General features: G+C 45.9%; 2 protein-coding genes across 5 annotated transcripts in view; one reads left to right on the forward strand and one right to left on the reverse strand.

Annotated features, from left to right (window-relative positions):
• The window catches only part of Arih2 (ariadne RBR E3 ubiquitin protein ligase 2), a 55484-nt gene extending 52755 nt beyond the window's left edge, over positions 1-2729 (reverse strand). For all 4 annotated transcript variants that reach the window (XM_040739499.1, XM_040739497.1, XM_040739498.1 and 1 more), the window contains exon 1: positions 2565-2729. The gene's annotated coding sequence lies outside the window, so the exon portion shown is untranslated. The remainder of the gene's footprint in view (positions 1-2564) is intronic.
• A 2733-nt stretch (positions 2730-5462) lies between these two features.
• Positions 5463-25842, forward strand: Slc25a20 (solute carrier family 25 member 20). The gene is made up of 9 exons (XM_005074953.4): positions 5463-5712; positions 10582-10674; positions 14602-14729; positions 19393-19483; positions 21219-21336; positions 23391-23463; positions 23825-23934; positions 24543-24667; positions 25531-25842. Exons 1-9 carry the CDS (start codon positions 5608-5610, stop codon positions 25591-25593), a joined length of 906 nt encoding a protein of 301 aa, XP_005075010.1. The 5' UTR covers positions 5463-5607; the 3' UTR covers positions 25594-25842.
• Positions 25843-27249: the final 1407 nt, after the last annotated feature.

The raw sequence follows: 27249 nt of genomic DNA on the forward strand, positions 1-27249 counted from the left end.
ACACCTTTAGTCCCAGTACCAGGGAGGCAGAGGCAGGCAGATCTCTGTGAGTTCAAGGCCAGCTTGGCCTTCAAAGAGAGGTCCAGGACAGCCTCCAAAACAATACAGAGAAACCCTGTCTTGAAAAACAAAAAACAAAAACAAAAAAAACAAAACAAAACCCTGATATCCTAGGGCTGGAGAGATGGCTCAGAAGTTAAGAGCACTGGCTGCTGCTCTTCCAGAGGTCCTGAGTTCAATTCCCAGCAACCACATGGTGATAATGAGATCTATAATGAGATCTGGTGCCCTCTTCTGGCCTGCAGACACACAAGCAGAACACTGTATACAAAATAAATCTTTAAACACCCCCCATGATATCTTGCTCTTGCAAGTTTATTGTTTTGTTTTTTCTTCTGGAACAGGGTCGCCATATAATGGCTATCTTGGAACTCTATTGCAGAACAAGCTGGCCTTGAACTCACAGAGAACCACCTGTCTCTGATTCTCAAGTACTGGGATTAAAGGCTTGTGCTACAGTGCCTAGTTGTATTTTGGTTTATTTCACATGGCTGTGGGTGGTGTTCATCTGTGAGTGGAAGTCAGAGGATAGCTAATGGAAGTATGTTCTCTCCTTCAACTCTGTGAGGTCCATGGATTTAACACAGGTCTTCAAGGTTGACAGCAAATGCTTTTACCTGCTGACCTATCCCAGTAGCCCACTCTATCTTTGATTTTCTCTGTAGCTTTGGAGCCTGTCCTGCAACTTGTCCTGTAAACCAGGCTGACCTTGAACTCAGAGATCTGTCTGTCTCTGCCTCCTTAATGCTGGGATTAAAAGTGTGTGCCACCACTGCCCAGCATAGTCACTGTTTCTGAGACAGGATCTTGATATGTATCCCAGGTCTGTCTTCTCCTATGGAATGTAGGAACTATAGGTATGCGCCTCTTCGCCCATAGGAGGAGGAGGACTGAATCCAGAATCTCACACCTGGTTAGCTATATACTAAGTCTTCGACCCCCTACCCTCTTCTAGGGTCTAAGCACCTCTGACTGTCCTGTAAGTATGCAGAACTCTGTGAGTTCAAGGCCAGCCTGGTCTCCAGAGTAAGTTCCAGGGCAGTCAGAGCTGTTACACAGAGAAACCCTGTCTTGGGGAAAGAAAGAAAAAAAAAAAATCAAACACAAGAAAACTGAGTCCTGGTTTTGTTCAAAGGGGCCAATGTGCTACTTTCTTAAATCAGAACATATTCAAGATGTTAAATATGCCTATATCTCGGACAGGAATGACATAATTAGTACTTTTTCCAAGAGCCAAAGTCATCTTCATAATGCCTACCTCTCATTAAGCTGGCTTCCAAGACACGGAGACATAGTCATATACAAAAGCATAAAGATCTCTTAAAATTGACTAACAGATGTTTACTCCAATTATAATTCGTGGCCCTCAATGGTCATTTATTAACTACATTTTCGAAGAAAACTACTTTGACGAAAAATACCAATCAGCAACTTGTTTTAAAACTCGGCATTGACCTGGCATGGAAGCCAGCACTTCGGAGGCAGAGAGACGTATCTCTGAATTTGTGGTCAACCTGGTCTACATAGTGAGCTCCAGGACAGCCAGGATGTAGAGTCTGTCTAAAGACAAAACAAAAACCAACAAAACTCGGCACCGTATCTGTCCTAATAATGGCACGTAGCCACTAAAAACATGGAGCTATTTAAAATGTACTTTAAAAACTAAGTGTATGCCGGGCGTTGGTGGCGCCTTTAATCCCAGCACTCGGGAGGCAGAGGCAGGCGGATCTCTGTGAGTTCGAGGCCAGCCTGGTCTACAAAGTGAGTTCCAGGACAGCCTCCAAAGCCACAGAGAAACCCTGTCTCGAAAAACCAAAAAAAAAAAAAAAAAAAAACCCTAAGTGTGTTTCTCGTAAGTACTAACTACATATCAATTACTAAATGGCCATGTGTGGCAAGTGGATACCATACTCAACACCAAAGGTCTAGAACGTGTTCATCGTGACAAAGTTCTATGGGACAGAGTAACAATCAGAACTAAGGCGAACTCGTCGGAGAACACTACCGCCTCTCTCGAGTCTAGACCAGTGGCGTCGGGCGTGACCGCACATCTCTCTCCGATGCGCCGTGGTCTTCCAGAGATCCGCGCGGACACCGAACCCACGCGCAGAAAGGACCTTTTATATGACGGGCGTTAACAAACTGTACGAGAGACGCAGCAAAAGCTCCCAAACACGACCCGAGCCTCCGAGGTGGCGCGTTTTCCAGGAGCGCCCAGCGGGCCAGGCCCAAGTGTACCGGCGCCCGCCAGCCAGAGACGCTGGCCTCCGACCTCTCGGTGAGCTCAGGAGGCAACGCAAAGAGAAACCCCAGAGACACACCGGGAGCTTAGCGGCGCCGGTTGTTGCCTCCGGGATATCTCCCAGTCAGCAGGGAACGCCGCGACCCGGGACACCCCGACTCGCAGGCGGCGGCGAAGGCGGAGCCCCGATCGCGCCGGGGAGGCACGAGGGGACCCCCCCCAGACAGAGTAAACAAGGCCTCGACTCCCGCCGCGCACTTACCGGAAGCCGCGGCCTTGCGGCCGCAGAGCCCAGGCCGACCAGACCAGGTCAAGCCGGGCCAAAAGAGTCTGACTGGGGCGTAGCGGCAGCGGAGGCGTCAGCGGACACAGGTCGGGCCCGCGCTGCTTCCTCCGGCGGAGTCGTCCCCGCACCTCCGGAAGTGTTTTGCGCAGGCGCGTCACTTCCGGTAGGGGTCGGCCCGCGGTCGTCCGAAAGGCTAAGAGGCTTCTAACAAATGCGTAGTCGTAGGAATTGCTTCCTAGCGGTGTTGCATCGAGACTGCTGAGAGGTCGCTTTTGAATGAATGGTATAGATATTTCTCTCTGCTTTAACCTTCCAGTGTAGCACGAATTCTAATTGGTCTTAATAAAAACCTCAAGTCAGATATAGGGAAAAGTGCTGAAAAACCAAAAGCAGAGCAGCCAGCCACTAGTACTTACCTCAGACGGCATGGGCGATCCTGTCTCCAGGAATCCTCACACTGAATGCATAAGATCCTTTCTCTCCCTTCTTATATTGCTCTCTCTGCCCAGCCAAATCCCTTCCTGTTCAGTGAATTCAAGCCGTGCCGTGGTGGTGGCGCATGCCTTTAATCCCAGCACTCCGAGGCAGAGGCAGGCAGATCTCTGTGAGTTCAAGACCAGCCTGGTCTACAAGAGCGAGTTCCAGGACAGCCTCCAAAACAATACAGAGAAACCCTGTCTCAAAAAAAAAAAAAAAAAAGAAAGAAAGAAAGAAAGAAAGAAAGAAAGAAAGAAAGAAAGAAAAAAAAGAAAAAAAGAAAAAAAAACCCCACTCAATTAATACCATGCTTCTGGGGGGCAGTTTAAATACCCTGTGGGAAGCCGGGCGTTGGTGGCGCACGCCTTTAATCCCAGCACTCGGGAGGCAGAGGCAGGCGGATCTCTGTGAGTTCGAGGCCAGCCTGGTCTACAAAGTGAGTTCCAGGACAGCTTCCAAAGCCACAGAGAAACCCTGTCTCGAAAAACAAAAAAAACAAAACAAAACAAAACAAAAACCCTGTGGGAGTGGTCTTGAGCATGTCTGGGGGAGGAGTCATCATTTGGCAGACTTTCTGAGATTCAGCAGGGTTTGGAGGGAGATAGGGGAAGGGGACTTGGGTGGAACTTTAACCATAACATTCCAGACTCTTTGGGTATATGGATCCCTGGGGCTGGGGTGAAGCTCCCACCATAACAACTACCTTCCTAGCCAGCCACATTGACTTTCACTCACCTTACAGGACTGATATTTTTTGCTTTGCTTTGTAAGTGACCCACAATATAGCCATGGTTGGTCAGTTTTGCTACTTGACTACCAGGCCCACAATTCATGCATCTTTTGTGCTTTCTTCCACAATTTTTGCCCACAACATGTACTTAGGACTCAAGTCCATTCTAGGACTGGTCACCAAGTGTTGTGGATAGATAGGAGGCCCTCTCAAGTAGCAGCTGCTTCATGATGTCAATGCCAGAGTAAGGCCAGTGATGTTAGGTAGTAAATGTTTGGCTGTGAAAATCTGTAGATAACCTCTTTCTACCTTTTCTCAAATGTATGTTCTGGTATTCAAGACACTCATCTGAGTGGGGTGTGGTGGTGAATGCCTGTAACCACATTACTCAGGAGACTGAAGCAGAAAGGAAAACTGTGTATAATAGACTCTTTTATGTAGAACTATAACTTGGGGGACTTGGGAGTTGACTTGGCTGCTAAGAACTCTTGCTGCTCCTTCGGAAGACCTGAGTTCTGTTTCCTCTGTGATCCACATCCCAAGTGCCTCACAGTGTCCTGTAACTCCAGTTCCAGGGGATCTAAAGCCATCTTCTGACCTCTTCACTCACATATACACATAAATAAACAAAACAATATTAGGGTTTTTTTTTGGTTTGTCAAGACAGAGTTTCTCTGTGTAACAGCCCTAGCTCTCTTGGAACTAACTCTGTATACCAGGCTGGCCTAGAACACACAGATATCCACTTGACTGTGTCTCCTGAGTGCTGGGATTTAAGGTGAGAGTCAGCACTCCCAAGGATAGTATGTTGTAGGCTGTCATGGTTTTGTTACAGCAATAGAAAGCGAACTAGGACAACCAGTATACATGGGTGCTTAATTTGACAAAAACATATCCATGTAAGTTGTGGTGACACCAGTAGAGGATTCAAATATTACATTTCCTGCAAACTAATGTCAGCTATTACTTTTGAGTTACTGGTAACAGATGCACTCCAGTAATGCAAGGGGGTGGGGGGATGGGGGGAGACAGCCTTTCTATAGATGTCTGCACTGAAAAATTGCAGAATGAATATGCTCACCTATCAAGCGCCATTTTATAGGAGAGACTTGATGGGACCTTGGATTTTGATCTGGAGTCTTGGGACCAATTCCAGCCCCCTTTCCCTGCAGGTACTGTGGGATAGTTGTCCTTAGGATTCTAATACATGCACTCAATAGTGACTAAGAGCATTTGTGCTCTTGCAGAGGCCCAGAGTTCAGTTCGCAACACCCACAGGGAGGTTCATGACTGCCTTTTTCTGGCTTCCATGGGCTCATGCACACACAGAGACTCACACAAAAGCATAATGGTTTTCAGAAATTTAGAGTCACTCTCAAGCTCCAGTATGGTGACATAACCCTGCACACCTATAATCTCTTGGGCTTCATGTGCTGTACCATAGTGGTACCTAAAAAGGGTGTATGCGACCTCTGTGGAGTGCACGAATACATAGGACTACAGAAGACCAGAGGGGGAAAAAAACTACTCAAGTCCAAGAAGGCTTCCTGGAGGAGTAAGTCCATGGCAGACACTCCTAAGCCCCTCCCATTCAGCGGCAGGAAAAACCCCTCCCACTGAGGAGGAGCTGCGGCCGGAAGTAGATTTAGGGCGGAAGCCTAGCTAGGCCAAGTGGGCCCGCCTTCCGACCTGCCCTAGGCTCCGCCCACCCTAATGTAGGCGAAGGGTCAGCGGAGCCTGAAGTGTAGCTGGGGCTGTAGCGCCAGACCTAGACCGCCCGGAGCTGCCCGACAGACTGACGGAAGACTGACCATGGCAGACGAGCCGAAGCCCATCAGTCCGATTAAGAACTTCCTGGCCGGCGGCTTTGGCGGCGTGTGCCTCGTGTTTGTGGGGCACCCCCTGGACACGGTCAAGGTGCGCGGAGTCCGGGTTGGGGGCTTGGGGGGCGGGGAGGCCCGAGGCGATCCGGAAAGTAGGGTCCCGGTGAGATGCTGCCTCTGGACAGGAGTGGGGCGGGTAGATGCTTCCGTGGGAAGTTTACGGAGGGTTGGCACGTAGTTTATAAGTAGAGCGCCGTCTGCTTAACAGGGCGAAAGGCTCTGCGCTTAACACCCTCAGCACTCAAAAAGAAAAAAATCTTTAGAACCAGTCTAAGGAGTCGGCAGAGGCTGTCTCTCACGCCCCCAAAAGCCAGGCAATTCCTATTTCAAGGTCTTCGTTTGACAGCCTTTTCTGACCCTACACTATTTCTTTGGAGATGAAAAAGAAAACCTCTCTCTAAACCTGTTTCCAGTTAACCTAATATTTTGTTATAAAGATTGAAACGGGGTCCCTGTAAACCCAGCCTCCCCAAAGCAAAGGACAAAGGTAACATAGGTGTCCTTTGACACAGTCTCGTGCAGCGAGCGTGCCTCATAGCTCCTCTTGTGCACTTTGCTTTGCCCAAGAGGCCACTTTCAGCCAGTCACTCACCGCAGGGTAAGTGTCATAACCTATTGCATAGTCGTTCCCATAGGAAGCAGTGTCAGGTGAGGGAATTGTGGTCACAGGAAACTCACTAGACCTTCTTGAACCTTTCTCTCCTCACCCCTCTGTTCTTCCCCTCACTACCCTCAACAAGGTCTTGCTGGAGACCAAAGTCTGTATCCTGTTACTTATTGGTTTGTTTTGTTTTTATTCCTAGATGTAGACTTGAAGGAAAATGATAGGTCTGATAGGTCATAGCAAGGATAAGCCTGTGGGAGAAATGAGTCTTTTGTGTGTGTGGATGTGTGTTGCTGGGCATGGAACCCAGAGAACACATGAGTCTCATAAGGGTTGGTAACCTATGTTGGGGGCTTGTGAGGGTATCACATCCAGTTTCCTCAGAAAGAAAATAGTATGTAAGGCTTCTTCCTGTTGGCAGACTTGTACAGCAGGCTATCTGATGGCTTCTGTTAAAGCTAACCAAAGCCAGAACACATTCTGGAGGAGTCTGTAGTATTGGGAGGGAGCCTGTGGTATTCTGCAGTGTGACATCAAATCTTGGCAGGCAAGGAAGACTGTACTTGTGTTACTGCTTCTAAGGCAGTGGTTCATTCAAGTAGCTCTATTTATATGGCCTTTATTCCTAATCTTATTCTACAGAGGCAGAAATCTTGTTCTGCAACAAAAAACAGTATCCTTACCATCTCCTTATATAAATGTTGCTCAGATCTTGTATCCTCTTGTTCTTGATGTTCCTCTTAGCAAGGGCCCAGTGACCTCTGTCCTGAATTATAAATGACTAAAAATGCTCACTGACATGTTGACACCAGAAGACTTTTCCTTTTAGCATAAGCCAAACCCACAGATTGCTGCCTGCTGTCCTTTTGACCTCAGAGAACGAGGTGGTCACCAACTAAACCCTGATACTTTTGTGATTTTTTTTGTTTTCTTTTGGTGGTAGGGTCTCATGTATCCTGTGCTGACCTCAAATTCAGTATGTAGCAGAAGACGACCTTGAACTTCTGGTCCTTCTTCCACCACCCAAGTTCTTGAAGGATCTTTCAGAGTTTCAAGGCAACTGAGTCATGGCCCACATGTGCTGTTAACTGAGAATTGTAACACTTCAGAACTGGGGCTTGGAAAATTTTTATGAGAGGTAGGGTTGGAGCAGGCATTGAGAAACTGGATGATTGGATCTCTGTGAGTTCGAGGCCAGCCTGGTCTACAAAGCGAGTTCCAGGACAGCTTTCAAGACAATACAGAGAAACCCTGTCTCGAAAAACAAAAAACAAACAAACAAACAAACAAAAAACTGGATGATTATTTCAGGACATGACAACCCGAGCCTTTAATCTTAGCACTCTGGAAGCAGAGGCAGGCAGATCTCTGTGAGTTCCAGGAGCAAGTTCCAGTACAGCTAGGGCTGTTACAAAGAGAAACCCTGTCTTGAAAAACTAAAAACAAACAAACAAAAAAAAAACAATAAAATTAAAAAAACAAACAAGATCTGGCATGGAGAGGTAGGTGTCTTAGGTCTTAGAACACTGGAGACTAGCAGTTTATAAAGGACAAAGATTTATTTCTTACAGTTCTGGAGGCCAGGAGTGCCAAGACCCATAGGTCTATGTCTGTCCAAGGCTGCTTGTGCTGTGTCATCCCATGGAGGAAGATGGAAGGGCAAGAGGTCAAACTCAAGTCTCAAGTCTTTTTCCAGCTGGCACTAATCCATTCATGAACAAGCACCTTCCATCAGGTCTCACCTCCCAACACTGTTACTGCATTTTGGGGTTAAGTTCCAGCATGTAGTTTGGGGCAGGAGTAAAGGCAAGGCCAGTATGAGCTTGGAGATGGGTTAGAGTGTGACGTCAGCTGAAGAAGCCTTTAGGTCCTCACTGGTTGGGACGGCTGATGTCTACCCTATTTTGTTTTGTTTTTTTTGTTTTTCGAGACTGGGTTTCTCTGTGTAGTTTTGGAGGCTGTCCTGGAACTCGCTCTGTAGACCAGGCTGGGATCAAACTCACAGAGATCTGCCTGCCTCTGCCTCCTGAGTGCTGGAACTAAAGAGTGCACCATCGACAGTGATGGTGCCGCCGCCGCCGCCTGGTCAGGATGGCTGATGTCATGATGAGATAAACTGAAGGAACATTGAGAAGAAAATCACTGGGGTGGGCATGTAGCTCAGTAGATAGAGCACTTGTCTAGCATTCATGAAACCAGCACCACGTAAAACCTAATCAGTGTGCCTCTTAATACCGGCACTTGGGAAGTAGAAGCGGAGGGCTAAGAAGGTCAAGGGCATCTTGTGCTACAAATTGAATTTGAGGCCAGCTTGGGATACATGAAATTCTACCTCAGAAAAGTAAGTAAATAAAATAAAAATGCTGGTCTACATTGTGATCAGGCCAGCTGGGGTTATATAGTGAGATTTTGTTTCAAAACAAACAAAAACAAAAATCATGAAAAATAACCATAACACTTGGGAACTGGTGGCAGGAGGGATTAGGAATGCAAATTCATGTATTTGGCTACATAATGAGTTTGAGCTAGTCTGGCTTCATAAGACTCTGTTTCAAAACACCAAACCGAGGAGACTTGGGATACGAAGCAGCGGTAGCCCCTGGACAGTGTGACTGTTGTGTGCTGGACACCCCGCAGATTTGCATGTCATTCCTACAGGCCAGGGAACAACTTGCTAACCCTTGCTAACCCTGCCACCGTAAGGGTTTATAAAGACGCAGAGGAAGAACATGTTGAAAGCGTGAGGACAACCTTGAGAGGCATTCGGAGAACAGTTAGCAGGAAGAACACCCTGGAAAAAGACTGAGAAGTGCTGGCTGTTTCTGTTACAGTATAAAACTTTACCCTAAGCCTTAGGGGCTAAATAAAGACTCATTAGATGCTCACTGTCTTTGTGAGTCGTATTTGGGGGGAGCATTTTGGGTGGGTGGTCTGCCTTAGTTCTGTTTCTTTTTGAGATAGATTCTCTTGTAGCCAAATCTAGCCCTGGACTCATTATATAGGCAAAGATGACCTTGAACTCTTGGTTCTCCTGTCTTTACCTCCTAAGTACTCCCATGCCTAGCTTGGCTTAGTGTTGTTTTCTTTTTCTTTTTTTTTTTTTTTCTTTTTTTTTTTTTTTTTTGGTTTTTCGAGACAGGGTTTCTCTGTATTGTCTTGGAAGTTGTCCTGGAACTCGCTTTGTAGACCAGGCTGGTCTCGAACTCACAGAGATCCACCTGCCTCTGCCTCCCGGGTGCTGGGATTAAAGGCATGCGCCACCAACGCCCGGCTAGTGTTGTTTTCTTGTGAAATAGGAAGATGCCTAATGGTTTTGGGATGTAGCATAGTCACTGGTGGAGTGTTTGCATGCACCAAGCCCTAGGTTCAGTCCCCGGTATGACATAACACCAAGCATGGTGTTGATGAATACATATACACACACACACACACACACACACACACACACACACACATAATTTTGTACCCAATGAAATATTCAGTGAAAACAATGAAATTGTTGTGAGGGTCTGTGGAGAAAGTAGGAGGGAGATGGATTATGTGCTTGAGATACACTTTATACATGTATGAAATAATCAAAGAATAAATACAAAAAGTACTTGCGAAAGAATGTGATGATGAAAGCAAAACCAAAGCCAGGCATTGGTGGTGCACGCCTTTAGTCCCAGCACTCGGGAGGCTGAGGCAGCGTCGAGACCAGCCTGGTCTACAGAGAGTTCCAGGACAGCCTCCAAAGCCACAGAGAAACATGTTTTTTCTGTCTCAGAAAAAACAAAGCAAAACAAGCAAAGAGATGAGGAAGAGCTGGCTCAGCTCAAGAGCAGTTACTGCTCTTGCATAGGACGTTTCCATTCCAGCATCCACATGGCACTTCACCACTGTCTGTAACTAGTTGCTGAGGTTCTGGCCGACTCTGGGCACTGTATGCATGTGGTGCACATAATATGATCAGGCAGAACACTCATAAACATAAGGCAAATGTATATGTTTTTAAGGAATGAGAAACCCAGTCTCAAAAACCAAAAATAAATAACAAATAAATAGTATTAATGAAATAGTGAATCTGAATCTACCTATCACACTAAGGAAATGCTGAAGACGTCCACAAAGGCGTACATTTCCTTGATTAAATGAAGTTGAAGGGCTGAGGATATAGCTCGGTGGGAAAACTGCTTATACAGGGTTCTAGGTTCACTCTCCAGCACTGTAAGGGGGAGGAGGAGGAACGGAGAGGAAAAGAGGAAAGTTGGATCATTGCTGGTAATTCTGGAAGGTAATTATTTTAATTTCTGGTTTCAGGTCCGCTTGCAGACACAACCACCAAGTTTGCCTGGACAGCCACCTCTGTACTCTGGGACCATCGACTGTTTCCGGAAGACTCTTATTAGAGAGGTGTGCTTTGGATGCTGGGCATCCCTTACTCAGGCAGGGGGCTGTATTCAGGGGTTGGTACTACTCTCCAGGGGAAGAAGACAGCTGTGTGATTCTGCTGTAGCTCCATAGCTATATTCTCATCTGCCCTGGAACCTGAGAATTGCAGCTACCATTTATACAAATGAACGAAGCCAATAAAATGCCTCACTCTTCTGGTTGCTGGAAGTAGACAGTGGAGAGTTAGCAAGGTATAACTGAAGCTGTGAATTGAGTAAAAATTCACCTCTTGCCATGTGGTGGCACAGGCCTCTAATCCAAGCATGTGGAGACTTAGGATAAGAAGATCTGAGTACAAGGTTAGGCTGGACTACACGGAGAGCTCCTGTATCAAAAAACAACAAAGGGGGCTGGAGAGATGGCTCAGAGGTTAAGAGCACTGGCTGCTCTTCCAGGGATCCTGAGTTAAAATCCCAGCAACCACATGGTGGCTCACAGCTATCTATAATGAGATCTGGTGCCCTCCTCTGGTGTATAGGTATGCATGGAGTCAGAAAGCTATACATATAATAAATAAATAAATAAATAAATCTTTTAAAAAAAGGGTTTAGGGGCTGGAGAGATGGCTCAGTGGTTTATAGCACTGACTGCTCTTCTAGAGGATCCAGGTTCAATTCCCAGCACACACATGTCTGTAATACCAGTTCCAGGGGACCTGACAGCGATGTCAAAACACCAATGGACCTAAAATAAAAATAAATATATTTTTTTAAAGTTTTTTTTTTAAATGGACGAGAGAAATGGTTAGCAGTTGAGAGTGCTTACTGTTCTTGCAGAGGACCTAGGTTTGGTACCCAGCACCCACATGGTGGCTCACAAACATTCATGACTCCAGTTCCTCTGAGGACACCAGGCACACACATGTGCACATGCATATATGCAAGCAAAACATTCATAAAATAAATACCTGAAAACCAACAGCAACAACAAAACACCAAACAAAAAATTGTGTGAGGTTTGGAGAAAAAAGAGAGCAGCAGAATGTCCACACTCATAGACAGGAACATTTAATTATGTTAACGTTATTTGGTTATATAATTTTTACTACAATGTGATTTTTCCCCCTTTGGTTTTTCTTTTTTTTTTTTAAGATTTATTTTGTATGTATACACTGATTTATCTGCATACATGCCTATGTGCCAGAAGGCATCAGATCTCATTACAGATGACTGTGAGCTACCATGTGGTTGCTAGGAATTGAACTCAGGACCTCTGGAAGAACAGTCAGTGCTCTTAAACTTTGAGCCATGCCTCCTTCCCCCCTCTTTGGTTTTTCAAAACAGGGTTTCTTTGTAGCTTTGGAACCTGTCCTGGAATTCACTTTATAGACCACACTGGCCTCAGACTCACAGAGTACCACCTGCCTCTGCCTCTTGAGTGCTGGGATTAAAAGCATGCACCACTACCACCTGACAATAGAATGTGTGTTCTGGGGCCTTTGGAGGTCAAAAAATGGAATGGGATTTTGTAGAACTGGAGTTATGGATGGTTGTGAGCCACCATGTGGTCGGAGTTTAAGCCGATTCCTCAGCAAAAGCAACAAGTGCTCTAAAGGATTGAACCATCTCTGTTCCCTTTCTTCTTCTTTTTGATGTTTTGAGATGTTGTCTCATAGTGCATCCCAGTAATCCTTCTGTCTCACTCTCCTAAGTGTTAAGATTACAATTACACTAAAATACAACTTGCATATGATTATCTACCAAGCAGATCTTATTAAATACTTATTAAAACTGAAGAGTGGGTGTCGCCTAGAAGTATAAAGGTGCCAGGAAGGGATGGGCTCATCCTTGGTGTAGATGTGTCCAGGATTCCTGCAGAACTCATTGTAGGAGGAAGGAATTGAGGCAGGACCTGCTCAGCTCTCTCACCAAGGCCGGACCTATGTTTCTGCTTTAGGGCCTTCTTCCTTATCTATCCAGTACTCAGGGGGAAGGCTGATCAGTGCCTTGGGGAGGCTCTAAACTCCAGTTCTACCCAGAGTTCTCTGCCCTTACAGAAGAGAGCCAAGTCTACATTTTTCTTGGTCAACAATTTTTCTTGGGCTGTATCCTGGGTATGGGTGTAAATCCAACTCCTAAGTCAAGTCTAAGTAGCATATATTTATAGTCTTGACACAGGGAGGCTGAGACAGGAGGGTCACCAGAATCGAGTTGAAATTCAGCTTGGGAAATAGAACAAGGAAACAAAAACCAGAAAGAAAACAATAAAGATCTAACTCTTTGCAGAATTTAGTAGGCATCACTAGTTCATATTTGTACACCTCCCTCTTTTTCAATGTAGCAGACTTAGCTCTGTTTTCTGGAGCTGCAAGACATGAGTTATGTTTCATGAAGCTGGCAGACCACTGTGGAAGGGGAAGTAGGTGGGTTGTCAGGAGGCAGGTGTGTCCGAGGACATGGGCCTCCTTCTCGTCCCAGTGCAGAGCTGCGGGAGACTTTGACGGACTTTGTCACACCCTGCTCTTGTGCCTGCCTCCTGACCTCTGTCCTGTCCCTGCTACTGCCTCATGCTTTACCCATGGTACATGCGCCCTCAGACTGTAGCAGTGCCAGACTGCTGTGGGATCAGTTTCTCTGTGGCTTTAGAGGCTGTCCTGGAACTCACTCCATAGACCAGACTGGTCTCGAACTCACAGAGACCAGCCTGACTCTACTTCCTAAGTGCTGAGATTAAAGGCGTGTGCCACCACTGCCTGGCTCCATTTCCCTTTTGTTTTGTTTTGAGGTGCCAGGGATTAAATCCAAGTCTTGTGCATGCTAAATACTCTGGGCTACATATTCATCCCCCAATTTACTATTTTTGTGATTATGACTGTTTTGTCCTTTCCCCCCCTTTATTACTTTTTTTCTTTTTGAGAGAGATTTAGTCTTATTTTGAAGCCCATGATGACTCTCAGTCACCCTACCGTTTCCTGAGTGCTGGTGCCCCAGGCGTGTGCCTCCATTCCCCACACTCAGGCTTTCCTGAAGATGTGTCATTCTAACAGTCGGGGCTGGTGGCGCACGCCTTTAATCCCAGCACTCGGGAGGCAGAGGCAGGTGGATCTCTGTGAGTTGGAGGCCAGCCTTGTCTACAAGAGGTAGTTCCAGGACAGCCTCCAAAACAATACAGAGAAACCCTGTCTCTAAAAAACCAAAAAAAAAAAAAAAAAGATGTGTTATTCTATATGTGAGTGTTTGCCTGTGCGTGTGCTTGTGCTCTTTCCAAGCTTCTGCCACCCTACTCCACTCCACTCTACTTCCAAGCTCTTTAAAAATATTTTTTATTGTCCAGGTGTGGTAGCACAGGCCTTTAATCTCAGCATTATGGGAGATAAAGCATAATCTCTTGGAATTTAAGGCTGTCTTGGCCTACATAAGGAGTTTCAGACCAGCCAGGGGTACAGAGTATGACCCTGTCAAAACAAACAAACAAACCCTGAGACAAATTTCCCAGGCTGATCTTAAAACTCAGACTGTATCTCTGGCACATCTTTAGTCCCAGCATTCAGGAGGCAGAGACAGGTAGTTCTCTAGTAAGTTAAGGCCAGCCAGTTACATAGCAAGCTCCAGGACAGCCGGACTATCTAGAGAGACCCTGTCTCAAATAAATAAACAAACAAACAAATGAATGTGAATGATGCCTGGGGACTAACACCTAAAGATGACTTCTGACCTATACATGCAATCTGCATGCACATGTACACTTAAACATGCATATATGAACACACACAAATTTGGGGGTGGGTGTCTTTGTGCATGAAAAAGGTAAAGAAGAGGTCAGAGGCTACATGGCTTCCCGTTTTGGAAGTGGTAGTGGTGAGCTCTTGCTAGGCCCTTGGTTCGATTCCCAGCACCGAAACAAGAGTGGAACTATCTGAAAGCAGATTCAGTTTCTGTTTCCTTGCAGGGGATCACAGGGCTGTATCGGGGCATGGCTGCACCCATCATTGGAGTCACCCCTATGTTTGCTGTGTGCTTCTTTGGTTTTGGTTTGGGGAAGAAATTGCAGCAGAAATCTCCAGAGGATACGCTTAAGTAAGTATTTTCAGGCAGCTCTCAGTGCTGTTCTTGTTGGTGGTGTGACATGTGTTGAGGGAAAGTCTTGACAACTAGGCTGTTCCTTGGGTCCTAGGGCTGACTTATAGGCTGAGTTCCCTTCGTTCTGTGAAATGAAAGGCTAAAGAAAAGAGCCCTTCCTGCCTCTTTGCCAAGTTGTCATTAATTTCTTATCCACAGTGAATCCCTACTGCACACTGCTGTTTGGGGAACTGAAGGCTAAAATGCATGTCAAGTGCTGTGGGCAGTGCCTGGTGCCACATTAAGGACAGAAGTAGACTTCTGTTACCTGGTTAAGAGATGGCGTAGTGATGAAGCCCACTTACTGCTTTTGCACACAACCTGGATTCGGTTCCCAGTGCCCACACAGTGGCCCACAACTGTTTGTAACTCCAGTTCCAGAGGATCAGATGCCTTCTGACTTTCTCAGGCACCAGGCATATTCATGCTACATATACCTACTGGCTGGTAAAACACTCGTGCATATAAAATAAGTTTTGAAAAGGATTCCCTATGTAGCCAAGGATGACCTTGAACTTCTGATCCTCATGACTACCTATTGTGTCTTCAGATTACAGTTGTATAACACCACCCCTGGTTTTATGCAGTGCAAGGGATTGAACCCAGGACTTTGTACATGCAAACATTCTCCCAACTGAGATATATCCCTAGCCCTTGTATTTTCTTTAAATTAAAACACATTTGTTTTGTTATTATATGTGTGTGGGTGTTTTGCCTGCTTGTATATCTTTGTACCACATGGATGCAGTGCCTGAGAAGACCGGAAAAGGTGTTATATCTCCTGGTATTGACATTTCAGAGTGTTATGAGCTGCCTTGTGGGTACTGAGTGTCGAACCTGTGTCCTCTGGAAGAGCAGCCAGTGTTCTTAACTACTGAGCCATCTCTCCAGCCCGGTAACATCTTTTAGTAAATATTTAGAGTTAGTTTGGGTATAAAGAGACAATTGAGCTGGGCGGTGGTGGTGCACACCTTTAATTCCAGCACTCAAGAGGCAGAAGCAGAAGGATCTCTGAGTTCCAGGCCAGCCTGATCTACAGAGTGAGGTCCAGGCCCGCCAGGGCTACACAGAGAAACCCTGTTTTGGGGATGGGGTGGGGGTGGGGAGCAATTGAGTACCTCAATATTAAAAAAAAAACAATGTACAAGCTTCTCCGAATGCAGGGGAATTTTGAGTGAAACTCTTGATTTGACAGGGTGTCCTGGAGTCAAACAGGAAGCAATCCTAGAAAGGCTGCAGGAAACACAAGAACCCCCAAGGCTGGCAAGATCAGGGCGTGGTGTGATTGTATTGTGTCGCCATGTCAGCCTACAAGAGAGCGAGGGTCTAAGATGCAGATGAGGTGTTTGTAATGTGAGATTCTGCTCCTGGAGTCATGGTGTTCTGAATGTGTCTAGCTCCTGTAGAGAATGTAAGGGCCCCAGATGTGTGATGCTCACAGCTGTACCATGCTTATGGGCTGTGTTCCCATGCAGTAACATCAGCATGAGAGAAACACTCTTCCTCTAGAAACAGAATGAGATACTCAGCACCCCATCCGACCGTCCAGTCGGCCTTACAGTGGTTTCCTCCCTACAGGCATTTAGCACAGAAAGGAGTTTTACCAGAGCTCTGAAATGGAAACCCAGGAAAACCCAGCAGATACCTCCTGGAATGGGGTTGGGAGTAGCAGAGTAGGCCAGGTTTCATAGCATCCACATGGTGTCCTATGTACACACAAGATACTATTTTGGGAACAGTCCTTGAGTTTGGGCATCGCGGCAACAATGGAGGTTGATGGTGTTAATAGGGGCAATTTAGTTACTGAAATGTAAAAGAGCCGTGCAACCTGGGACTGTGAAGCTGGGCATATATGTGAGAAGTCTCTATGCCACCTGGGTCAGACCTACAGGCAGAGAGTAGGGTTTGTTTCTGGGGAAAACTGTCTGCCAATTAACGGTGGTTATAGTTTAAAAAATGGCAGTACCGAGGATTGAGACTGAACCTCACACATACTGGACTGGTACTCACTGCCCACTGTGTTAGAAACACAGCTTTTATTTATTTTATTTTGTTTTACCTTCTTGTTTGTTTGTTTTTCAAGACAGAGAGTTCCTCTGTGTAGTCCTAGCTGTCTTGGAACTCACTCTGTAGAGCAGACTGGCCTCAAACTCTTATTTTACTTTTTTTGATTCAGGGTCTCACCATATGCAGCCTTGCCTGGCCTGGAACTCACTATGTAGACCAGGATAGCCTCAGACTCATAGACATCCACCAGTCTCTGCTTCCTGGGTGCTGGGATTAAAGGTGCACACTACCACACTCAACCCAGCCCTCTTTTATTTATTATTTATTTGTTTACTCTTTACTTTTGAGGCAACTTCTCACTGTGTTGCCTAGACTGGCCTTCAATTTATTCTGTACCTGAGGCAATCCTTGAACCTGTAAGATCTTCCTGTCTCACCTTCCCAAGTATAAAGGACTACAGGCCTCCACCCAACTAAAAAATGTGTACACTGCTATGAACTGGTGCAGCCATTTTGGAAGACTAGTCACATCGCCAGCACATGTGAAAATACTCTGTGCTAGACGTGGTGGCACATGCCTGTACTTAGTGATCAGGAGTTCCAAGTTATCCTCAGCTACATAGTGAGATCGAGGCCAGCCTAGGGTATAGATCGTGTCTCAAAAACAAAAGCAGCACCCTGTAAGTTGGTTCTGTGGCCCCTGTTAAAAGACCAGGCCATCCTAGGCAATATAAGACCTCTGCTGAAATGAGACAAAAAGCAAAGTCTTTTGACTGTTGAGCTGTGGGCTGTGTGCTTAGCTTGTATGTCTGTAGATGTGGCAGCCTTTTTGAGGTGAGAGCAAGAACTGGATTGTCAAGACTGCTGCTGTTCCTAGAAGCAACCTCAGCAAGACGTCCCTGTTGCTGTTTAGCATCTCTTTCCGTTGTGTTGGACTCCTTTGGGGAGACTGGACTGAAGGCTCAGTTGTCAGAGCTTTGGACTAACAGGGCCTGATGCAAATAAATTGTGGGGCAGAGGAAGGAGGGACTGTGGGGGACAGAGCAGGATGGGACGTGACTCTGTTGAAATGCTGAATGTGACTTTGTGTCCCGGTGTCTGACCATGCTGGTATTATTAATCCCAGAAAAATAAGACCTTGCTAAAGGTGGCACAGACAGCTTTAGTGATAGACACTAGGAGTTTAAGACTCCTTCTCATTCTCAGACTGCTTTATTCTGTGGGTTAGAGTGAGGACCCATCATTCCTAGGCACCTTCATTGACTTAGCTTTCCCAGCACGTACATTACTTCCGGTCCTCATTACTGGCTTGGTATGAAGGTGAGGTGTTTGTTTTGTTGTTTTGTTTTGTTCTTTCTATACAGGGTCTGTAGCCCTAGCTGTCCTGGAACTTGCTCTGTAAACAGGCTGGCCTTGAAGTCACAGAGATCAGTCTGCCTCTGCCTCCCAAGTGCTGGGATTCAAGGCTAAAGGTGTATGCCACAACTACCCGGCTGAAGGTTAGTTTTTTTTTTTTTTTTTTTTTTTTGGTTTTTCGAGACAGGGTTTCTCTGTAGCTTTGGAGGCTGTCCTGGAACTCGCTTGGTAGTCCAGGCTGGCCTCGAACTCACAGAGATCCACCTGCCTCTGCCTCCTCCCGAGTGCTGGGATTAAAGGCGTGCGCCACCAACGCCCGGCTGAAGGTTAGTTTTAAATGTCATTTTGCTACAACTTAGAGTCACCTGTGAAGAGAGTTCCAATTGTAGTAATTAATTGTCTTTATCAGGTTGGTTTGTGGACATGTCTTTGTTGTTAATTGATGTAAGAAGATTTAGCCCATTGGGAGTGGCATCATTCCCTAAGCATGGGCTCTGAACTATATAAGACAGAAAACTGGAGAAAGTGAAAGCAGGTAGCATGAGTGCATTTGTTCCTCTCTGCTGTTGACTGTAAATGTGATATAACTAGCTGCTTGACTTCCTGCCTTAGTTCCCCAAAATGATGGGTTGTAACTGGAATTGTAAGGCAAACCCCATCTTTCCTTTGGTCAGAGTATTTTATCACAGCAACAGAACTGAAACTAGAACACTCGGCCCCCCCTCAGCCTGTGGGATGGCCACAACCATTCTCCTTGACCTTGAAGCTTTTCTGCTTGAGTCTTGACTTAGTGTTCTCGGCCCTTGGTGGCCCAGGGTATGTGATATTGGAAGGGAATTGGGTCCACCAAGGTTTAGACATCAGGATAGAGGCTCTCCTTGCACCACAGCAACCCAGTATTTTACAGCCAGGAAATGAAGACTTGCTAAGACCTGGTAACTTGTCCAGAGTTACTGAACACAGCAGGCTCAGATATGTCTCTATAAAGCTTTTCTCGTGCTAGGGGATTGCAAGTGTGCGTCTCCTATGTGTGGGCTTCAAGGGTCTCCTGTTCTTGACATTGGGACCTTTGCTCTGGTAAATTTGACATCAGAATTTACCCAGAATCTGGTCTTTGTGCAAAATCTGACTTACTTGTGGCCATGCTTCTCCCAGTGCACGTACATATTTTTCCTGACAAAACCATTCTCTCTGCTTGGATCGCCTCAGTCCTTGGTGGATAACACAGATGGTTGCTTCTGGTTTTGTTCTCAATGCAGCTACCCGCAGCTGTTTGCAGCTGGGATGTTATCTGGTGTGTTCACCACAGGAATCATGACCCCTGGAGAACGGATTAAATGCTTACTGCAGGTAAGGGTGTGGTCTGTGAGGAGGATGAAAGCACACAGCTCTGCATGTGTGTTAGTATTTTTGTGGGTTTCTTGTTTTGAGTCACAGTCTTGCTATGAGGCACAGACTGGCCTCAAACTCATGATCCTCCTGCCTCGGTCTCCCTATACTTGTCTTACAGGCAAGTGCTGGGGTCATGGGCATGTTGGGCCATGCCTGGATTTATATTTATGTCCATCCTTTCCCCTCCTCTATGAAATATTGAGGCCACTTGGGCAAAACAAGGTTTTCAGAAACATGGAAGAATCAAGAGCTAGGTACCAGCTGCTGTGGGGCAGATGCTGAAGTCCATGTGCTATGGTACAGAACCATAATTCCATCAGTCTTGAGACAGGAGCTTGCCACAGGTTCATTGTTATCCTGGGCTATAGAGAGAGTTATAGGCTAGCCTGAGCTACATAAGGATACCCTGTATCAAAGTAGCAAAAACAAAAACCCAAACAAACAACTAAGGATTTAACTACTGTACAACCCAGCAATTGTATAGTCCTGGGTTTTTAATTCAGAGAAATAAACACTTAAATCTCTGTGTAAAGTGTGTAATATCTTTATTTATAATAAACCTGAACTAGAAAGAACAATGTCCTCAAATTGGCTGTATACCTGAACATTTTATACCACCTTGAAATTAAAAAAATTATCAATGAGTCATGCATAGTGGCACACGCCTTTAATCCCAGCACTGGGAAGAAGAGGCAGGTGGATCTCTTTGAGTTCGAGGCCAGCCTAGTCTACATAGAGTTCCAGGACAGCCAAGGTTACATAGAGACCACGTCTCAAAACAAAAACCACACAGGAGCAGAATTATAGAGTGTCATTTACTTGATCTTTGCTGTAAATGGAGACAGAGCATCTTAGGCAGCAGCCTCCTTCCTGCCTCTGATAAAAGACAATAAATATGGTTCAGTGGCAGCGTATCTGCCTAGCATGTGCAAGGTCCAAGGTTCAGTCCCCCAAGAACAGCTTTGCTGAAATACGGGTTGCCTTTTTTTCCCTTTTTTGAGACAGGGTTTCTCCGTGTGGTTTGGAGCCTGTCCTAACCCCAGCTCTGTAGACCAGGCATGGGGCACAGACACTACAGTGCATGTGACTGTGGAGACAACTCTGTGGAGTCAGTTCTCTCCATCCACCTTCATGTGGGTCCTCGGGGTCAAGCCTGGGCCCCAGGCGTGGACAGCCGTGCCCGCCCCACGGAGCCAGCTTGCTGGCCGTTTGCTTTTCTTTTTCCGAGACAGTGTCCCTTTCCTCTTGCTGCTGTTGAGCAAGTTATCTATTGAGTCTTTTGTTTCAGCCTTATTTTCCAGTTTGAAATTTTGATTCTTCTGTGTATACTCTAATTTCTCTGCTAAAACTATCCATTTCTTTGCTGTGGCTATTTTCATGTTTCAAGCATATTCATATTTTTTATTAAAGAATTTTTTATCATGACTGCTTTAAAAATCTTGGACAGTCCTAACACCCTGGGGTCTTGTTGGCATTTATTGTCTTTTTATAAGCAAGCATGTACATAAGCATGTGGAGGCCAGGGCTCAGCCCAAGATGCTGTCCCAAAGGTTCCCACCTTGTCTCTTGAGACAGAATCTCTCATTAGCCTGAGAGTCAATGATTCAGCTAGCCTGGCGAGTCAGGGAGCCCCAAACCTGCTGGGCCAATGTCAACATTGCTGTTTGACTTGATGACCTTCCATCCCTCCCAGATTCAGGCTTCTTCAGGGGAAACCAAATACAGTGGTACCTTGGACTGTGCAAAGAAGCTCTACCAGGAGTTTGGGATCCGTGGCTTCTACAAAGGGACTGTGCTCACCCTCATGCGAGGTAAACTCTGAAGCACTGCACTCTAGGTCACCTGGGAAGGTCTGCTGATGAGAGTCTGTCACAGAGAAGCTGGACTTCAGATCAGTGTTGACACATGTGTGTCCTGCTTATAGGCAGTGTCACCCAGTGTGGACACAGAAGTGTAGAGGGAGAGGTTTATCCTTCCCAAATGCCTTCAGGGGTGGAGTTATGACATGGGAAGGCGTGGTTACTAGTTAGAAGTCATGACTGCAGGGATGGGAGGGAAGAAAGGCTTAGAAGTAGTGGAATCTCTTCAGGGCTGTGCATGCTGGCAGTGCTGTACCATTGGGCCACACCCCCAGACCTCCTCTTGGTTTTAACAGGCAGGGTTCCTGAGGCAGAGACAGTCTTATCCTGAGATGGCAGCTTGAGGGAAGGCCAGACAATTAACTGTGATTGTAACTACCAGAGTTGGGGCATCGTGGTGACCACCCACAGGGTACTTGGAAGATAATTATAATTACATCATGTTTGTTTACACTCACACTAATGCTTGACTCTCAGCAGCAGCTGATAGCTACAGGGTGATTATTAAAAACAGGAGGGCATTGGTGGTACACACCTTTAATCCCAGCACTCGGGAGGCAGAGGCAGGCAGATCTCTGTGAGTTCGAGGCCAGCCTGGTCTACAGAGTGAGTTCCAAGACAGTCTCCAAAACAATACAGAGAAACCCTGTCTCGAAAAACCAAAAAAAAAAAAAAAAAAAAAAAACCAGGAGGTAACTGTCTCCACTCCAGGAGGCAGAGGCAGACAGCAGATTTCTGAGTTCTGAGCCAGTCTGGTCTACAGAGTGAGTTCCAGGACAGCCAGGGTTACACAGAGAAACCCTGTCTCAAAAAAACAAAGCCAAATGGACAAAAGATATAGGGGTTGGAGAGATGGCTCAATGGTTAGAAGCACTGGCTACTTTTCTATAGTACCCAGGTTCAGTTTCCAGCACCCACATCACAGCTCACAAGTGTCTGTAACTCCAGCTCTAGAGAATCTAATGTTTTCTTCTGGCGTCTATGGGCATTGCACACACAGACATGCAAGCAGGCAAAATTCTCATTCACATAAAATAAATGTGAGTTGTGAGTCTAGCCTTTAACTGCTGAGCCATATCTCTTGCACATAAAATAAAATATAAAGCATAAAAAATTAAAAAGGATGAACCAGGTGGTGGTGGAGCACACCTTTATTCCCAGCACTTGGGAGGCAGAGGCAGGCAGATTGCTGAGTTCGAGGCCAGCTTGGTCTACAAAAAGTTCCAGAACAGCCAGGACTATACAGAGAAACCCTGTCTACAAACAAACAGATAAACAAACAAAACGATGTAGCTGCTGAAGAACTTGTTGAGATATTCCCCAGGAAAGAGCACACTAATTGGTCAGTTCTGAAGATGAATGCATACAAGTAACATTATACAGACCAAGCAGGTTGGATTTGTGTATTTATCCTATATGTGTGTATATATGTATACATATTTAGTATATATTTAGTATAAATACATATTTATACCATATAAATATAGAAAACAAAGAAAAAGGTTATAAATTTGCAAGAGAGCATGGGGTTGGCACGGGGTGGGGGGGCATTGGAGAGAGGAAAGAAAAGGGGAAATTATGTAAGTATAATCTCAAAAAAATAAAAAATTACCTGGGCCATGGTGGCACACATGTTTAATTCCAGCACTTGGGAAGCAGGGGCAGGTGATCTCTTTGAGTTTGAGGCCAGCCTGGTCTACAGATCTAATTCCAGGACGTGACTACATAGAGAAATCCTGTCTTAAAAAAACAAAATAAAGTCTGGTGTTGGTGGCACACACTTTTAATCCCAGCACTCGGGAGGCAGAGGCAGGCGGATCTCTGTGAGTTCGAGGCCAGCCTAGTCCACAGAGCAAGTTCCAGGACAACCTCCAAAGCAAGACAGAGAAACCCTCGGAAAAACAAACAGAAAACAAAATAAAAAATTGTTCAGGAATCTCTGAATACTCTAGTGCCTGTAGACATTTTATTGATTTTTTAATTCACCTCTTTCTTGCCACTAACAGATGTTCCAGCCAGTGGGATGTATTTCATGACATATGAATGGCTTAAAAATCTCTTCACTCCCGAGGGAAAGAGGTGAAAAGAACATTAGAATGTAGAAGCCATTTTCCCTCTTCTGGGTAGGTTGTCCCCTCCCATAGGTGGGTGAGTCTGAAACAGACAGCAATAATTGTTCTTGGCTCCGTGTAGTTTTTCCTTTAGTAGCTGCTGGAGTGCAGCTAACATCTTTTACTCTGTGCCTTACTCGGTGGACGGGCATTTTAAATAATGTATAGAACCTCCTCCAACAGAGTGGCAGCTTCCAGGTCATGGACTTTGACCCTCCTCCCCCCAAGGATGAAGCCCTTTCAGTAACTTCTTCCCTGAGTATGATAGAGGGACTGGTCTGAACACCACTGCCAAGATTTTGTCTGACTGGGATTGTGGTGTTCTGCAGTGTCAGTGACCTCAGTGTACCTCGGATCCTGGTGGCTGGAGGCTTTGCTGGGATCTTCAACTGGGTTGTGGCAATCCCCCCAGATGTGCTCAAGTCTCGATTCCAGACTGGTGAGTGGTGGAGATTTGGATGGAGTGGGCCCTAGCATTGACTACCCTGGGGTGTAGGAGTTTTGTTTTTGTTGTTTGTGAAAGGGTCTCATGTAGCCCAGGCTGGTCTCTAATTTGCTCTATAACCGAGGCTGATCTTGAATTTTTGTTCCTCCAGCATCTATCTCCCAAGTGCTGGGATTATAAACAGGGGTGCACCGCCATACCTGGTGAGTGCTCAGGTCTTAAGATTGAGGATATATTCTCTCTTTTCCATGGCAGAATCCAATATCTGACCAACCTTCTCCTTCATATTTATATTCTAGAAGCCTTAGGGTTTCTTTCATGTCAGTCTAATGGACAAGAGTCCATCCCACACCTCCCCCTCCCACAACATGACCCGAGACTGTTTAATTCAATTTTTAACTCCCTTGGCACCAGTAATCCAGACATTTGTGCCTGCCCCAGTGTCAACTGAGTTGTGGACGACTTCTAGATGGCCTTCAAGGTGTCCTTGCCCTGGTGCTACCTCTGACCCAACATTTAATTATTAGATTGTCTCCATGTGGGTTGCCGTGGTCAGGTCACAAAGCTTCCTAGAGCTTAGAAAATTGGGTTCTTCCCTACAGCCCCTCCTGGAAAATATCCCAATGGTTTCAGAGACGTGCTGAGAGAGCTGATCCGGGATGAAGGAGTCACATCCTTGTACAAAGGATTCAATGCAGTAATGATAAGAGCCTTCCCAGCCAATGCAGTGAGTATCTGACAAGGGCTGTGGGTTTTCCTCCTGGACTCGGTGCAAGGAACTGGCTTTTGCTTGCTCTTGGGTTTGCCAGAGCTTCCTCGTCTGCTCGCTTTCCTGTAGTTGCCAGCATTGCCTTTGGAGCTCTTTAAGATCAGAGATTTGAATTTCTTGATCTGGTTATCAGTATCAGAAGTGGTGGTTGCAGGCATGTATTTTCTCCCTTTCCTGCCTTTGTTTTCTCCCCATCCTTCTCTTCTGTTCCCCCATTGGTTTTAAAAACAAGGTCTCTGTATGTAGCCCCCCCCCCAACTCTCAAGAAAAGTGCTAGGATTATAAGTGTGTGTTATCACACCCAGCCTTGGCCATGCACATTTTAAAATTTTTATTATTTTATGTGCATTGGTGTTTTGCCTTCATATTTGTGTGAGAGTATCAGATCTTGGAATTGCAGGTAGTTGTGAGCTGCCATGTGGGTGCTGGGAATTGAACCTGGATCCTCTAGAAGAACAATCAATGCTCTTAATCAGTGGGCCATCTCTCCAGCCCTAGCCATGCACATTTTACTCTTGGGAGTAAGTGACTATAACTTTCTTTTTCCCCTCTCCTCTCCTCTCTCCCTATCTCTTCTTTTGAAGGGCCCCACTGTATAGTACAAGTTGGTTTCAAATTTAAGATCTGACTTAGCCTCTGGAGTATTGGGTGTACAGGTGTCCTCACCACATTCAGCTTAATTTGCTCACTTAATATGGGAGGGAATGGGTTAGGTAGGGAAGGGGCTCTGGTATTGACGGCTAACCAAGCATGGTGCTGCAGGTGGTGTCTACAGATGGTCATCCTCTGCTGATTTTTCTTTCCACCCAACTTCCTCTTAGGCCTGTTTCCTTGGCTTTGAAATTGCCATGAAGATCCTTGATTGGATTGTCCCCAACTTGTGAGGCTGAGGACTGTTCAAGACTTCTGGATGCTGGACAACTGTTGCTGAGAAGCAGTGGGCAGGACTAGGTAGTCCTGAAGGGTGAGGGAGGGGAATGGTGGAATCAGAGCTCCGGGCATGGCTCTATAGGATGGTGAAATTGTTGCCTTAATGACATCCTCTACCTTGTATAACTTGGTGTGCCATTTTGAAACTTGAATTTAGAAGATTTCCAAAGAATTGGAGATGGAATAAATAGTTTATAGACTTACTACCTTTGGCCATTGCCACCTACTGGTTGACTGACAGCCCTACTACACTCAAATACTCCTCACTGAAGAGTTGATGGCTGACTCTCTGGAGGCCCCTTGCCTATTTTCAGCCAGCTAAACCAGAAGCTCGGATCTTCAGTCGCTAGCCAGGTAAACCCAACAGATTTCTTTTTTTTTTTTTTTTTTTTTTTTTTTTGGTTTTTCAAGACAGGGTTTCTCTGTGACTTTGGAGGCTGTCCTGGAACTAGCTCTTGTCGACCAGGCTGGCCTCGAACTCACAGAGATCCGCCTGCCTCTGCCTCCCAAGTGCTGGGATTAAAGGCGTGCGCCACCAACGCCCGGCCAACCCAACAGATTTCTATGGTGCCATTTACTGCTGGGCTGCACATAGAGTTGTGGTTATGAAGCCTGCATCTGTCTACCAAATGGACTAGGTAGATATACCTAAGAACAGACCACTTATTAGCTACTGTTTGATATTTTGCACAAGAAAATAATAAAAAAATAAACAAGAATTGTCTAAATTCCCAGGGGAAGGTGGAGAATTTCCCCTCCTACTCAGTGAAGACAGCCCCAGCCTCCTGGGTAAGTGAAAGCCATAATGGAGGAAGGCTCTGTTTACACATACTTTACCCCTCAGAGCACCCAATTTTAACAGGAAACAATAAATATTGTTTCTGATTTTTGCATTGCGTGATATTTTATCTTGTGACTCAGGAACAGTTCAGCAGGGTAGGCTGTGCCTTTGGAGGCTGTCAGGAATAGGTGTGTATTCCTGGGACTTCTGCCTGGACTTCTGGTTCCCTTGATATTCCAGGGAGGGTGGGTGGGGCCCGGAGGCTTCCGTGGTGTCAGTCTGGCAGACAGGCCACCCCGGATCCTGGCTTGTAATCTGCCCTTTGATGCATTCTCCTTTCTCTCTGGAGCCATATGGCTCTCCAAGTTTATAGATGGAGAGTCAGTTCAAAAAAGACAGACGCAGTTCTGAGTTTGGGGATGGCTGTGGGTGTGCCACTTGCTGTGTGATCTGATCTAGTTAGAGGGAGATGGGACCAGGATCCCTAAGCTGCTTGGTCCTTGTTTTAGCTGATGGAAGAACAGCTAAGTTGCTTGGTGGATGGGAGAGCTTGCTAAAGGGAGCCTAGATTTTCCAGTATTGTCCTGCTTGACCAGAAGTTAGTTCCACTGTCACTTCCTGCTTTGGGAAAGCCTGAAGAGACACTTGGGACTTTGGTGTTAGAACCATCACTCTGAATATGAGAGGGACAGACACACCTCACTTAGGAGTTAGGGGTGTGTAGCTAACCTTGCAGGAAGCTGAAGATGAGAGAGTTCAAGGAAGGAAGCTGTGTTTGAAGGAGACTGTGAATGATCAGATGAGAATTACGGCCGGCCAAGTAGAGGCC

Source organism: Mesocricetus auratus, unplaced genomic scaffold, assembly GCF_017639785.1.
Source record: "Mesocricetus auratus isolate SY011 unplaced genomic scaffold, BCM_Maur_2.0 Super-Scaffold_100691, whole genome shotgun sequence".
NCBI lineage: Eukaryota > Metazoa > Chordata > Mammalia > Rodentia > Cricetidae > Mesocricetus > Mesocricetus auratus.